The sequence below is a fragment of the Heptranchias perlo genome, chromosome 21 (genome assembly GCF_035084215.1).
Source record: "Heptranchias perlo isolate sHepPer1 chromosome 21, sHepPer1.hap1, whole genome shotgun sequence".
Taxonomy (NCBI): domain Eukaryota; kingdom Metazoa; phylum Chordata; class Chondrichthyes; order Hexanchiformes; family Hexanchidae; genus Heptranchias; species Heptranchias perlo.
The window spans coordinates 4,175,667-4,189,731 of NC_090345.1; the positions used below are offsets into that span (position 1 = coordinate 4,175,667).

Sequence of the window (14,065 nt, forward strand, 5' to 3'; positions counted from 1 at the left end):
ACTCTGATATATCCCACACCCCTCACTGTAACACTCTCTGATATACCCCACACCCCTCACTGTAACACTCTGATATACCCCACACCCCTCACTGTAACACACTCTGATATACTCCACACCCCTCACTGTAACACTCTGATATACCCCACACCCCTCACTGTAACACTCTCTGATATACCCCACACCCCTCACTGTAACACTCACTTTTATATCCCACACCCCTCACTGTAACACTCTCTGATATACCCCACACCCCTCACTGTAACACTCTCTGACATACCCCACACCCCTCACTGTAGCACTCTCTGATATACCCCACACCCCTCACTGTAACACTCTCTGATATACCCCACACCCCTCACTGTAACACTCTCTGACATACCCCACACCCCTCACTGTAGCACTCTCTGATATACCCCACACCCCTCACTGTAACACACTCTGATATACCCCACAACCCTCACTTTAACACTCACTGATATACCCCACACCTCTCACTGTAACACTCTCTGATATATCTCACACCCCTCACTGTAACACTCTGATATACCCCACACCCCTCACTGTAACACTCTGATATATCCCACACCCCTCACTGTAACACTCACTTTTATATCCCACACCCCTCACTGTAACACTCTCTGATATACCCCACAACCCTCACTTTAACACTCACTGATATACCCCACAACCCTCACTTTAACACTCACTGATATACCCCACAACCCTCACTGTAACACTCTCTGATATATCCCACACCCCTCACTGTAACACTCACTTTTATATCCCACACCCCTCACTTTAACACTCACTGATATACCCCACACCTCTCACTGTAACACTCTCTGATTTACCTCACACCCCTCATTGTAACACTCTGATATATCCCACACCCCTCACTGTAACACTCTGATATACCCCACACCCCTCACTGTAACACACTCTGATTTACCTCACACCCCTCATTGTAACACTCTGATATATCCCACACCCCTCACTGTAACACTCTGATATACCCCACACCCCTCACTGTAACACTCTCTGATATACCCCACACCCCTCACTGTAACACACTCTGATATACCCCACACCCCTCACTGTAACACTCTCTGATATACCCCACACCCCTCACTGTAACACTCACTGATATACCCCACACCCCTCACTGTAACACTCTCTGATATACCCCACACCCCTCACTTTAACACTCACTGATATACCCCACACCCCTCACTGTAACACTCTCTGATATATCTCACACCTCTCACTGTAACACACTCTGATATACCCCACACCCCTCACTGTAACACTCACTTTTATATCCCACACCCCTCACTGTAACACTTTCTGATATATCCCACACCCCTCACTGTAACACACTCTGATATACCCCACACCCCTCACTGTAACACACTCTGATATACCCCACACCCCTCACTGTAACACTCTCTGATATATCCCACACCCCTCACTGTAACACACTCTGATATACCCCACACCCCTCACTGTAACACTCACTTTTATATCCCACACCCCTCACTGTAACACACTCTGATATACCCCACACCCCTCACTTTAATACTCACTGATATACCCCACACCCCTCACTGTAACACACTCTGATATACCCCACACCCCTCACTGTAACACACCCTGATATACCCCACACCCCTCACTGTAACACTCTCTGATATACCCCACACCCCTCACTGTAACACTCTCTGATATACCCCACACCCCTCACTGTAACACTCTCTGATATACCCCACACCCCTCACTGTAACACTCTCTGATATACCCCACACCCCTCACTGTAACACACTCTGATATACCCCACACCCCTCACTGTAACACACTCTGATATACCCCACACCCCTCACTGTAACACACTCTGATATACCCCACACCCCTCACTGTAACACACTCTGATATACCCCACACCCCTCACTGTAACACTCTCTGATATACTCCACACCCCTCACTGTAACACACTCTGATATACCCCACACCCCTCACTGTAACACTCTCTGATATACCCCACACCCCTCACTGTAACACTCTCTGATATACCCCACACCCCTCACTGTAACACTCTCTGATATACCCCACACCCCTCACTGTAACACTCTGATATACCCCACACCCCTCACTGTAACACACTCTGATATACCCCACACCCCTCACTGTAACACACTCTGATATATCCCAGACCCTCTCTTTAATCTCTGATATTCCACGTCCTTCCTGGATTTTAGGTGGCTGGTGGGATTGCTGTGTTTTATAAATTTCCTGAGTATTTTGGATCACTCTGTCCTGTTATTCCCATATTTCAGGTGGACAGTTGGGATCGTGCTCTCCTGTTTAATTCTCCTGGTTGTTGTGTGTAATTATCTGGGACTTCTCCTGGGAGCAGCGTGCCTCAAACCCAATGAGATTTCCACGGAACGAAGCTTGTTGTCCAACTGTGGAGGGAATCTCTTCATGGCGTAAGAAGAAACTGAACTTTTTAATATTCATTTTTTATTTTGGGGTTGCAGTGGATTCCTACAGCACCATTCACAACCTCGAGGCATCTGAAAGTGCTTTACAGCCACTTCTGAAGTGTGGGTAATGTCGGAAATACAGAAGCCAATTTGTGCACAGCAAGATCCAATAGACACCAATGAGATAAATGACCAGATAATCTTTTTTTAAATTGATGTTGGTTGAGGGATAAATATTGTCCAGGACACCGGGAGAACTTCCCCTGCTCTTTTTCGAAAAGTGCCATGGGATCTTTTACATCCACCTGAGAGGGGCAGACGGGGCCTCGGCTTTACCCGTTTTGCCAGCAACGCCCACATCCCGAGGCTGAATAAGAAAAGAATCCGTCTGGCAGGAGATGTAATAGAATCATTCCAGGATCCTCTCACCCGTCCTGTCGGAGTCACTGGGTCTCCACCCATTGTCCCTCCCCCTCACGGAGCTGAGATCAGCAACCTGACATGTACAGATTCTGAGGCATGTGCCCACTTTTGACAATTCCACTTTTGCTGTGAATGGGTGACATAGTCCTTTAGATAAATGACCTTCCACCTCCAGGGCCCAGGTTCCAATCCGCCCTCAGCTGATGGAATGAATGTTTTGTCTCTGCTGGTTGTGATGTTCCTAATTGAAATGAGTTTGGTCAGTCCCGTCCCAGTTACTAGACCTGTACCACAGAACTGCCCAACACTGATCACCAAATGGCGAACGGGGTCTAGGAGGCCACAAAGCAGGTCCTGTGGGAAATGAAATTGTGGTATTGGGACAGTAAAGAGTGCTCTTCATTGGTTAAGGTTATGGCGTGTAGTTGGGAGAGTGTAGAGGGAGTCTTACCCCATGTCAGACCTGTCCTGGCAGGGTTCGATCAAACAGTGCTGAGCTTTACCCATCAACACCTTACTCTGCTCCAACAGGGGAGTTGGCTTCAGCTTCATCTTCTCATGGCTCCTGATGCTCCTTGTCTTCATCGTGTTTCTCGTGGGCGGCAATGTATATTCGCTGGTTTGCAAACCCTGGTATAATGGTGATTTTTTTCAGGTAATACCCTCGTGTATTTCTGTCTGTTTATGGTATTCTTATTAGAAATCAGCAAACTAGCAGCCTAGGGCCACCTGAAGTAATTCTTCTTGTCTCTTTGAACTAGTGGTGGCTATTGTCTTCAAAATGGTCCTGCAGGCATTTTGCTTCAATCATTCACTGTCTCTACTCCTCATTTCGATCTGTTCAGTGCTTGTCGTCCTCTACCTCTGATCCTTTACTGTTTCTATCCCTTCATCTCCAATCCTTCACTTTCTCCATCACTCCATCTCCAATTCTGCTCACCCAATCCTTCACCAGCTCAATCTCATCATCAAATACAAGTTGTGAATATATATCACCTTCAACATAGGAAAACATCCCGAGGAGCTTCACAGGAACGTAGTCAGGTAAAAATTGACACCGAGTCAAAGAAGGAGACATTAGGACAGGTGACCAAAAGCTTCATCAAAGAGGGAGGTTTTAAGGAGCATTTTAAAGGAGGAGAGAGAGGTGGAGAGGTTTAGGGAGGGAATTCCAGAGCTTAGGGCCCAGGCAGCTGAAGGCACGGCCGCCAATGGGGGGGGGCAAAGGAAGTGGGGGATGGACAAGAGGCCAGAGTTGAAGGAACTCAGTGTCATCTCCAAACCTTCATTGTTTCTATCCTTCCAGCTCTAACCCTTCACTGTCTCCACCCCTCCTGGGGCAGAGAAGAGGGAAGTTTGCTCTGATCTCGCTGTGCTTTATCCAACCTGGGAGTGCTTGATGCTGACACTGGGTGCCTGAAACAGAATATTCACAAGCACTCGCATCCCTCACCCTGACAAACTCAAAATAAAAGGAAATCACAAAAGGGTAAAAAAATAGAAGTTGCCAGGGATTGTGCCAAACTTTTGTTTTGGACTTGGGAGAAAGTCGCAGTTTCACTCATCATTCCAGACGTAGCCCTGTACTGATAGAGGTAAAAAAAAATCTAAATAAAAACAGAAAATTCTGGAAGTAAACAGCCACGCATCACAAGCTTAGCATCGTCTGTGTTCTGATGAACTGAAGACTTCTCTTGTCTTTTCAGTTGCCGACAGATCTGCTGTATATTTCCAGCATTTCCTGCTTATATTTCATAGTTCTATACTGATGGACACAAACCGTTGAATATAGTGAGAGGGTAAAATAATCTCACCAGTCCGTGGTCTACACAACCCTTTGGAAGTCTGAAGATTTTTTTTTAGCTCTCCGGGGGCAATTTTAACTTTTGCCAATAATATAAATGGGCGATATCGGATTGGCCGCCTGTTAAACACCTCGCCGGAGTTTTCTTTCCATTGATTTCAAATAACGGTCGACTGATCCGATATCGTCCGGTTTACACTATCGCCATAAGTTAATATTGCCCCCTCCCTGTGTCTCACTTCTAGCAGTGTCTTGTTCTTACCACGAGGCGACAGTGAGCACAAACTTTAATGACAAAGAGCAGCCCATCGATGTAAAGGAGCGAAACCAAAGGGATGGGGGAACTGAGGGGCATCCAGAACATCAGAAAGGAACAGTCTTCTTTCCTTGTTGTGGACTGCACAGTGTGCAAGAGTGAACTGTACCCCTTTAGCCCTGTACCGAAGATGGCTCTATCTGTTCCATCTATACTCTTCCCCTTGTGTTGCAGATAATTGAGACCTCGGGGCTGATCGCTGACTTCAACTTGGGACAGTTCCTCGGATTGGAGAATACCAGCCTGAACATCAACGGTGTTTACAAGTGAGTAAAAACACCTTCAAAATTCACATTGGGAGCAAATACCTCTCATCTGAACTATCAAGGGCCATTAGGGATGGGCAATAAATGCCGGCCTCGCCAGCGACGCCCACATCCCATGAACGAATATAAAAAAAAATCCCCCCTCCCACCATAAACAGTGGTATTTTGCTGGCGTTGGAGTTAATAAGGAGTGTGGGCGGCCTATCAGGTTACAGCATTGTAGCCTTAATTCCATGTCCAGTGCTCCCTGCGATGTTGCTCCCCCGCTGGGAGCATGGGATCACGGAATTGCCACCTTTGTGTGAAGTTCAGGGGGCGCCTGACCTGCATCGGTGAGAGTTCACAGAGGGAGGAGAAAATAATTCCAGGATGTGGGGCTCTAAGTTATACAGGCCTTCAGTGAGTGGCACTCACCCTCATCTAACCCTGATGTGGAGATGCCGGTGATGGACTGGGGTGGACAAATGTAAGGAGTCGTACGACACCAGGTTATAGTCCAACAGATTTATTTGAAATCACAAGCTTTCGGAGCTTTCCTGACGAAGGAGGTAGCCTCCAAAAGCTTGTGATTTCAAATAAAGCTGTTGGACTATAACCTGGTGTCGTACGACTCCTTACATTCATCTAACCCGAGCAGCCCAAATGTCTCTCACTGCCACTCATTTGCTCTCAGGTAAATTTAAAATGATCCTCCCAAGCTCTAAATATCTCATCCCACACGATTGTTCCCCTCTCTGCATCCTCGCTGTATTGAAAACAAGACTCAATGCACCGTCTCCGACTCCAACTCATTCTCTCCCAGGACCTCAAAACTGTGGACCCCGTCACCTCCCTCGACCGTCCTTTCCCCCTACACTCTGTAGGTTTTAAATCTCAATCTTGGTGTCACCTACTTCCTCATCTACCTGGTCTTCTCTCCCAATCTTTTCTCAGTCTTGTTGCTGTCCAGCACCGTGGGCCTGGTTTCCTCAACAACAGAAATATATATTTCTCCAGTGTTACTCCTGTGACCTCTCATGTGTTCAATTCCTTCTCTGTACACAGTGACTGCCAGAACAACACACCTGTCTGGAAGGCTTTGGACCTAGGCCAGAACTTCAACTTGAATGAACTCTTCAACCTGAGTAAAGTACGTCAGCAATCAGTGGGACCCCAGTTGGATGCTAGCGATGACCCTAAAACCAGATCGGGTTGTTTCAATTACGTTTGGCTAATATCCATATCTTCCGATATGGGTTTGGAGCAATTTTTCAATCTGCGGAAAACTAACTGATTTGGGCTTTGTCACTGGAGGGGCTGCTACTGGTTGTTCTTTGGAGGCTGCAGAAACCCACAGCCCTCTCTTCCACTGTCAGAAGGATTGCAGCAAATTAAAAGTACCCCATCTGCCCCGTTGGCTGACCATGTTTGGTGTGGTAAATAAGCCAGGAGGATTTGGGTGCTGTCCGCGGTTAATTAATCATTCCAGCATTTCTATCATTTTCTGTTTTTATTTCAGGTCTTCAGCATTTGCAGTGTTTCTCTGTGGTTGGAAATGGGAGTGGAGGTTACAGGGAGAGGGATAGACTGCGTGAGGCATAATGCTTCCTGTGTTGCTGGGTTTGGGGGGAAAGAGTTGTCTCTGGAGGACAGCAGGCCAGAGTCGAAAAATGGAGATTGAGGATCGATGAACATTCTGGAGTTTTGCTTGATTCCCTTTGGAGAACTTTCCCTCAGCAGATTAAATGGGTGGTGTAGAGTCCATGATAGGGGAGAGTGTACATGGGCTGTGGGAGGAGATTACATGGGTGGGTAGAGTCCATGATATGGGAGAGTGTACATGGGGTGTGGGAGGAGATTAAATGGGTGGGTAGAGTCCATGATAGGGGAGAGTGTACATGGGCTGTGGGAGGAGATTAAATGGGTGGGTAGAGTCTATGATAGGGGAGAGTGTACATGGGCTGTGGGAGGAGCGGACCTGATTGACCAGGTGACTTTGTTCTATGATTGTTTCAAATGTTTTGATGTCCAGTCACTCACCCAACCTCTTATTCCATTTACCTCATATTGAGTATTATTTTTTTTTCAGGATACAGAGGAAATTACAAACAAATTTGATAAACTGAACATCAGTTTATCCGAGATTACCTTACTGAATGATAAGGGCAAGAAGATCTTGAAGGACTTGTTGAACACTGGGGTTGATGATCTAAACTTCACCAACATCTTGGAGCAGGTGAAGCTCTTTCTTATGGATTGATGTGATGTAGTGCAGTGGTTATGTTACTGGACTAGTCATCCTAGAGGCTAGTGGCCTGATTAATCCAGAGAGAGTGAGATCAAATCCCACCGTGGCAGTTTGAGACTGCAAATTCAGTTTTAAAAATCTGGAAATAAAAACCCATCTGGTTCACTAATGTCCTTTAGGGAAGGAAACCTGCCGTCCTCACCCGGTTCGGGCCGATATGTGACTCCAGCTCCCAAACCAACGTGGTCGTCACTTAACTGTCCTCTGAAGTGGCCCAGCAAGCCACTGAGTTGTATCAAACTCCTACAAGGGACTGCACCACATTCTTAGGGCAACTAGGGATTTTTTTTAAAAATGTATCTGCTGCCGTAAATGTTTTAAGATGTTTTAAGTCAGTTTAGTGACACAGATGTTGAGGTACAAGGTGAAATATGAGGTTAGATTTTAGACGGTGTCAAACTCCCCTAACTTTCTACTTTCTATTTTCCAGCTGGGAATGCCATTAATTCAGACTGAACTGCACATCGCTGAGGAGAAGCTACGGAACCTCTCAAACACTGTGGTGAGTTTATCAACCATCGCGCCATGCACGGGCGACACAGCTTTTTGTTCTTTTCTCAATTACTGTTTTTTTTTTGCAAATTTTATTTTCATCAAGTTGAAGGATGTTCGCGCAGGAGAGTCGAACATTTACCATCATTCCAGAGTCAAACTGAAACACTCTCAGATCAGGTACAACATAGATTAGATACGGAATAAGACAATCCCTACATTGGTTCAAACCCCAGTCAAAAACTTGAGCACAAAATCCAGGCCGACACCTCCGGTGCAGTACTGAGGGAGTGCTGCACTGCCGGAGGTGCCGTCTTTCGGATGAAATGTTGAACCGAGGACCTGTCGGGAGGACGTAAAAAGTCACATGGCACAATTTCAAAGAGTTCTCCCCGGTGTCCTGGGGCCAATATTTATCTCTCAACCAACATCACTAAAAACAGATTATCTGGTCACCAATCACATTGCTGTTTCTGGGATCTTCCTGTGCGCAAATTGTCTGCCGCATTTCCTACATTACAGTGACTGCAGTTCAAAAAGTACTCCATTGTCTGTAAAGCGTTTTGGGATGTCTTGAGGTTTGAAAGGGGCGAGATAAATGCAAGTCCTTTCTTTTTTTTGCCCTGTATTTATCCACACAACACTCGGGTCTCCTCCCAAAACTGGACAATTCAGTTTACAAATGAGGCTGGGTAATTGGCCTCTCCGATGGGCCCTGCTTCTCAAACAGTGTTGAGTAACACAGGCCAGCGATGCAAAGGATGCTGTGTCACTCCTCTTGGAATAACACAATGAAACATGAGACTTACTGCGAACAGTGGCACGGGGGAGCCGCCAGTAAACTGTGTAAAAGACTTTGTCGAGTTACCCCCACCCCGACATCATAACTCTGACTAATTAAAGAGCATTATGAGGGGAGTGTAGCTATGCGCTCGTGATGTCTCACTCTCTGAGTCTCCATATGTCTCCAGCAGCAGCAGCCCAGACAGGTCAGGTCAGCCTCTCCCCCCCCCCGTCCCCCGAGTGGTTAGATTTAGTCTGTCATTGCTAGAGGTCGGGGAGCAGCTTGCCCATTTGCCGAGATCATGGAGCAGTGTAGAGGGAGCTTTACTCTGTATCTAATCCGTGCTGTACCTGGCCCGGGAGTGTTTGATGGGACAGTGTAGAGGGAGCTTTACTCTGTATCTAACCTGTGCTGTACCTGCCCTGGGAGTGTTTGATTGGATAGTGTAGAGGGAGCTTTACTCTGTATCTAACCCATGCTGTACCTGGCCCGGGAGTGTTTGATGGGACAGTGTAGAGGGAGCTTTACTCTGTATCTAACCTGTGCTGTACCTGCCCTGGGGGTGTTTGATGGGACAGTGTAGAGGGAGCTTTACTCTGTATCTAAGCCGTGCTGTACCTGCCCTGGGAGTGTTTGATGGGACAGTGTAGAGGGAGCTTTACTCTGTAGGTTCACTTGATTAATTCCTGGGATGAGAGGGTTGTCCTATGAGGAGAGGTTGAGTAGAATGGGCCTATACTCTCTGGAGTTTAGAAGAATGAGAGGTGATCTCATTGAAACATATAAGATTCTGAGGGGGCTTGACAGGGTAGATGCTGAGAGGTTGTTTCCCCTGGCTGGGGAGTGTAGAACTAGGGGGCATAGTCTCAGGATAAGGGGTCGACCTTTCAAGACTGAGATGAGGAGGAATTTCTTCACTCAGAGGGTTGTGAATCTTTGGAATTCTCTACCCCAGAGGGCTGTGGATGCTCAGTCGTTGAGTATATTCAAGGCTGAGATGGATAGATTTTTGGACTCTAGGGGAATCAAGGGATATGGGGATCGGGCGAGAAAGTGGAGTTGAGGTTGAAGATCAGCCATGATCTTATTGAATGACGGAGCAGGCTCGAGGGGCCGTATTTGTCTACTCCTGCTCCTATTTCTGATGTTCTTATGTTCTTATGTATCTAACCCGTGCTGTACCTACCCTGGGAGCATTTGAGGGGAAAGTGTAGAGGGAGCTTTAATCGGCATCTAATCTAAGATTAACCTCCAGGACACTGCGGTAAGCAACCGGGGAGAATTTTTTAAAAAAAAATTTCTTTGAATGGTGTTATTTATTAGTTAGAAAATTATCGGAAAAATATGGGAAGAAAAGGCTGTTTGACTGACGATCAAGGATCATCCAATTGGGTAATGAAGAGTTTGTTCGCTTTCCAATTGTCCGTGGGAAGGTGGAGCGCCGTGGGGGTGGATGTGTCGGGCGACCAATGGCGGGAGCAGGAGGGCGGTTGGAAATGGCAGGTTAAGTGATAAAACTTCCTGGAATGGAATATTGTGGGGTACAGTATAAATCAGAGTATACTCGGGTAAGGCAGTGTCGTGCTTATGTTACTGGACCAGAAATCCAGAGGCCTGGACTGATAATCCAGAGAACGTGAGTTCAAATCCCACCATGGCAGTTTGAGGATTTGAATTAAGTTTAAATAAAAAAGCTGGTGTCAATAAAAGTGAAGCTGTCGGATTGTCATAAAAACCCAACTGGTTCACTTTAGGGAAGGAAACCTGCCGTCCTTACCCGGCCTGGGCCTATATGTGACTCCTGTCCCACAGCAACGTGGTTGACTCTTAACTGCCCTCTGAAGTGGCCCAGCGAACCACTCGGTTGTATCAAACCTTCTACCAGTGGTTCAAGAAGAAGGCCCACCACCATCTTCTCAGGGCGACTAGGGGATGGGCAATAAATGCCGGCCTTGCCAGCGATGCCCACATCCCGAGAATCAATTAAAAAGAGTTGGCAGCCTTGGATTGGGCGGTGCTGAGGCTGACCTGGGAGTGTTTGACGGGGAATTTGGGGCTTTATTCTGCCAAAGCTAGGTGTCTGAAATGGGAAAACTTCTAATTTCTCCGTGCTAATATCCCTCACAAAACTCACCCCAAAATATAGGACTGTCACCAGATGCTGAGGGTGCATATTAACACACATCCAATCACTGTGTTACAGTCAGACCCCTTCAAAACTGAATTAGACAAAGAGGCAGCAAGCCTGAAGGAATTGAACGTCTGGATCCACAGCAACATGTTGCCAAACATAGTAAGTTTTATGCTGGATGTGTTCACACATTTACTTCAGCGGCACAGCACCGGGACTATGGGAATAAACATGGGAAACACGTCAAGGACTGGAACGTATAGGAAGAGGAAAAGACCTTGAGCCCCAAGACCCCATCCTTTTATGACACATCAACCCTACCTACCCAGTTTCTCATGATATTGTCAGTCCCTTTTCTTTCCAGAAACACGTCTGAAGTTACCGTCACAGTGTAGGACTGATAAGGATGCTGGATGCATGATACTCCCACTGCCCATGGCACCCTGTAATGTAAAGGACAGGGTTGGGTGTCTCTTTATCACCATGAGCTGCTGCCCAGGTCTCCAGGGATCCTAAGGAGCCGGATTCCTATCTCTGGCCTCCAACGAGCCTTGATTTGGGGGGAGCAGCAGCAGCCAAAGTGAACCCAGGAAAGCCCCTCTTGTGAGTACATAACAGAGCCTTAAACAAAAAGAGAAATGCTAGGAATTCTCAGCCGGTCAATCAGTATCTGTGGAGAGAGCAGACAAGTTAATATTTCAGGTGTCACCCTTCAGTACACCCGAAACGTTAACCCTTCTGCTCTCTCCACAGATGTTGAATGAGCTGCTGAGTATTCCGAGCATTTTCTGCTTTTGTTTCCAATTTCCAGTGTTTGCAATTATTGATTTTTATTATAATGGACCGTTTACATAGAATTTTACAGCACTGAAACAGGCCATTCGGCCCAACCGGTCCATGATGGTGTTTATGCTCCACACGAGCCTCCTCCCACGCTACTTAATCTCACCCTGTCAACATATCCTTCTATTCCTTTCTCCCTCATGTGTTTATCCAGCTTCCCCTTAAATGCATCTACACTATTTGCCTCAACCACTCCTTGTAGTAGCGAGTTCCACATTTTCACCACTCTCTTTATTGGCCTTCCCTAGAGACTTACTCCACCATTGTATTGTGTGGTGGGTATGACATGGTGATGCTGCAATTGGTGTCAGTGGCCCTGGGCGTGTTCTCACTGGAGAGAGGGTTGAGAGGTGATATGATTGTTGTTTTTAGGATTCTAAAGGGACTGGATAATGTAGACCACGACAAACTGCTTCACCATATCCAGAACACTAGAACCCATACTTGGTCTCCATACTTAAGAAAAGACATACTTGCTCTCGAGGCAGTACAAAGAAGGTTCACTCGGTTAATCCCGGGGATGAGGGGGCGGACATATGAGGAGAGGTTGAGTAGATTGGGACTCTACTCATTGGAGTTCAGAAGAATGAGAGGCGATCTTATTGAAACATATAAGATTGTGAAGGGGCTTGATCGGGTGGATGGGCTAAGGATGTTCCCAAGGATGGGTGAAACTAGAACTAGGGGGCATAATCTTAGAATAAGGGGCTGCTCTTTCAAAACTGAGATGAGGAGAAACTTCTTCACTCAGAGGGTAGTAGGTCTGTGGAATTTGCTGCCCCAGGAAGCTGTGGAAGCTACATCATTAAATAAATTTAAAACAGAAATAGACAGTTTCCTAGAAGTAAAGGGAATTAGGGGTTACAGGGAGCGGGCAGGAAATTGGACATGAATTTAGATTTGAGGTTAGGATCAGATCAGCCATGATCTTATTGAATGGCGGAGCAGGCTCGAGGGGCCGATTGGCCTACTCCTGCTCCTATTTCTTATGTTCTTAACCCGAGGACACGGCCTGCGTTCGAAGGGGGGTCAATTCAAAACTAATCTGCGGAAACAATATTTCAGTGAGCGAGTGGTCAATCTGTGGAACAGGGGACCTGGGGAGACGATGGGACCAGTTCGTATCGATTCATCCAAACACAAATTAGATCAATTTCTTTCAGAAAATAATATTTTGGGGTACAGTATATGAGTAATTTGAGACCTGACGTGTGGGAGGCTGGGGAGGAACGGGTGACTTTGGACCTCTGGTTCCCAGAGCTCTCCCCCACTGGGGGGTTTCCTCACCTCATGTCTGGGTCTGTTGTCGACTCACTGATTGCTGTGATTGGTCAACAACTCCATTATCGTTGTATCACGTGGACTACCAGGATGGTAGAAGGAGAACTAGATGATGGACCTTGGTCTATTTTTGGTCTAGTAATTCCTATATTTCTGTGGTTTAGGGAGGGGAAAACCAGCCAGATATCCCACTCCTGATCATTAACCAGTCACCCCTGCTGAAAGGCACATTTGTGTGGACACTGGGTCAGAACAGGATTGGACTCCCCACAATCTAATACCCAATCAACAGCCACTGTCTGGACTCACACTTGAAGAATGCAAACATGGAGGAGCTACTGGGGGGTCTGTAAACCAGACCTGAGGTAATAGTTAATACTTCGAAGAGGGGAAAAACCAGGCAAAAATGGGGACAGAAATTCTTTCTCATAGGCCAGAATGTAAATGATTTCTGAGATGAGTTTCGTTGACTGTGTTTGTTTCTGTTTTCGTAGGAAATGTTGAATGAAAGCATTCGGGATCTTCAGCGTGTCACCTCACAGATGGAGGTACACCATTTGTTTGAAGCTGTTCCTTTGATGTTTTACAGATGTCACTTCTTGATCCCTCTCCTCCTCTCCCCTACTCTTTACATCCCTGGCTCAGGGCTGTCAAAATTGGGCAAATGCAACGTTTGAGATGCTCAGCTATGATCCAGACGCCTGGCTGAGATACTGAGCTGCATCCATCAATTGGGCGTTAGGGTCCTCATTCGTAAACACCTTGTGATCGCAATGGGACAGATTTTCCTGTGAGTGGTGACCGATTGGTGGCTGGCACTCGCCCATAGACTTTTCATGGGCTTTTACACGACAAGTTTCTCTGATCGGGCGCTCAGTCCAACATGGATTTTTGCTGGCCAAGGGCGTAAAGGGATATGGAGCCAAGGCGGGTGGATGGAGTTGGGATACAGATC

At 46.7% G+C, this 14,065-nt stretch overlaps 1 protein-coding gene across 2 annotated transcripts in view; it reads left to right on the forward strand.

The window, feature by feature from the left end:
- Positions 1-14,065, forward strand: part of prom2 (prominin 2) — a 73,633-nt gene that overhangs the window by 47,455 nt on the left and 12,113 nt on the right. The window contains exons 12-19 of one of the 2 annotated variants that reach the window (XM_068001995.1): positions 2,334-2,486; positions 3,438-3,561; positions 5,201-5,292; positions 6,337-6,421; positions 7,361-7,507; positions 8,010-8,081; positions 11,059-11,148; positions 13,275-13,481. In XM_068001995.1, the coding sequence (XP_067858096.1) occupies positions 2,334-2,486; positions 3,438-3,561; positions 5,201-5,292; positions 6,337-6,421; positions 7,361-7,507; positions 8,010-8,081; positions 11,059-11,148; positions 13,275-13,388 (877 nt within the window). In that variant the 3' untranslated portion in view covers positions 13,389-13,481. Of the gene's footprint in view, positions 1-2,333; positions 2,487-3,437; positions 3,562-5,200; positions 5,293-6,336; positions 6,422-7,360; positions 7,508-8,009; positions 8,082-11,058; positions 11,149-13,274; positions 13,482-13,604; positions 13,659-14,065 lie in introns of those variants that run through there. The other variant, XM_068001994.1, reaches the window with a different exon arrangement.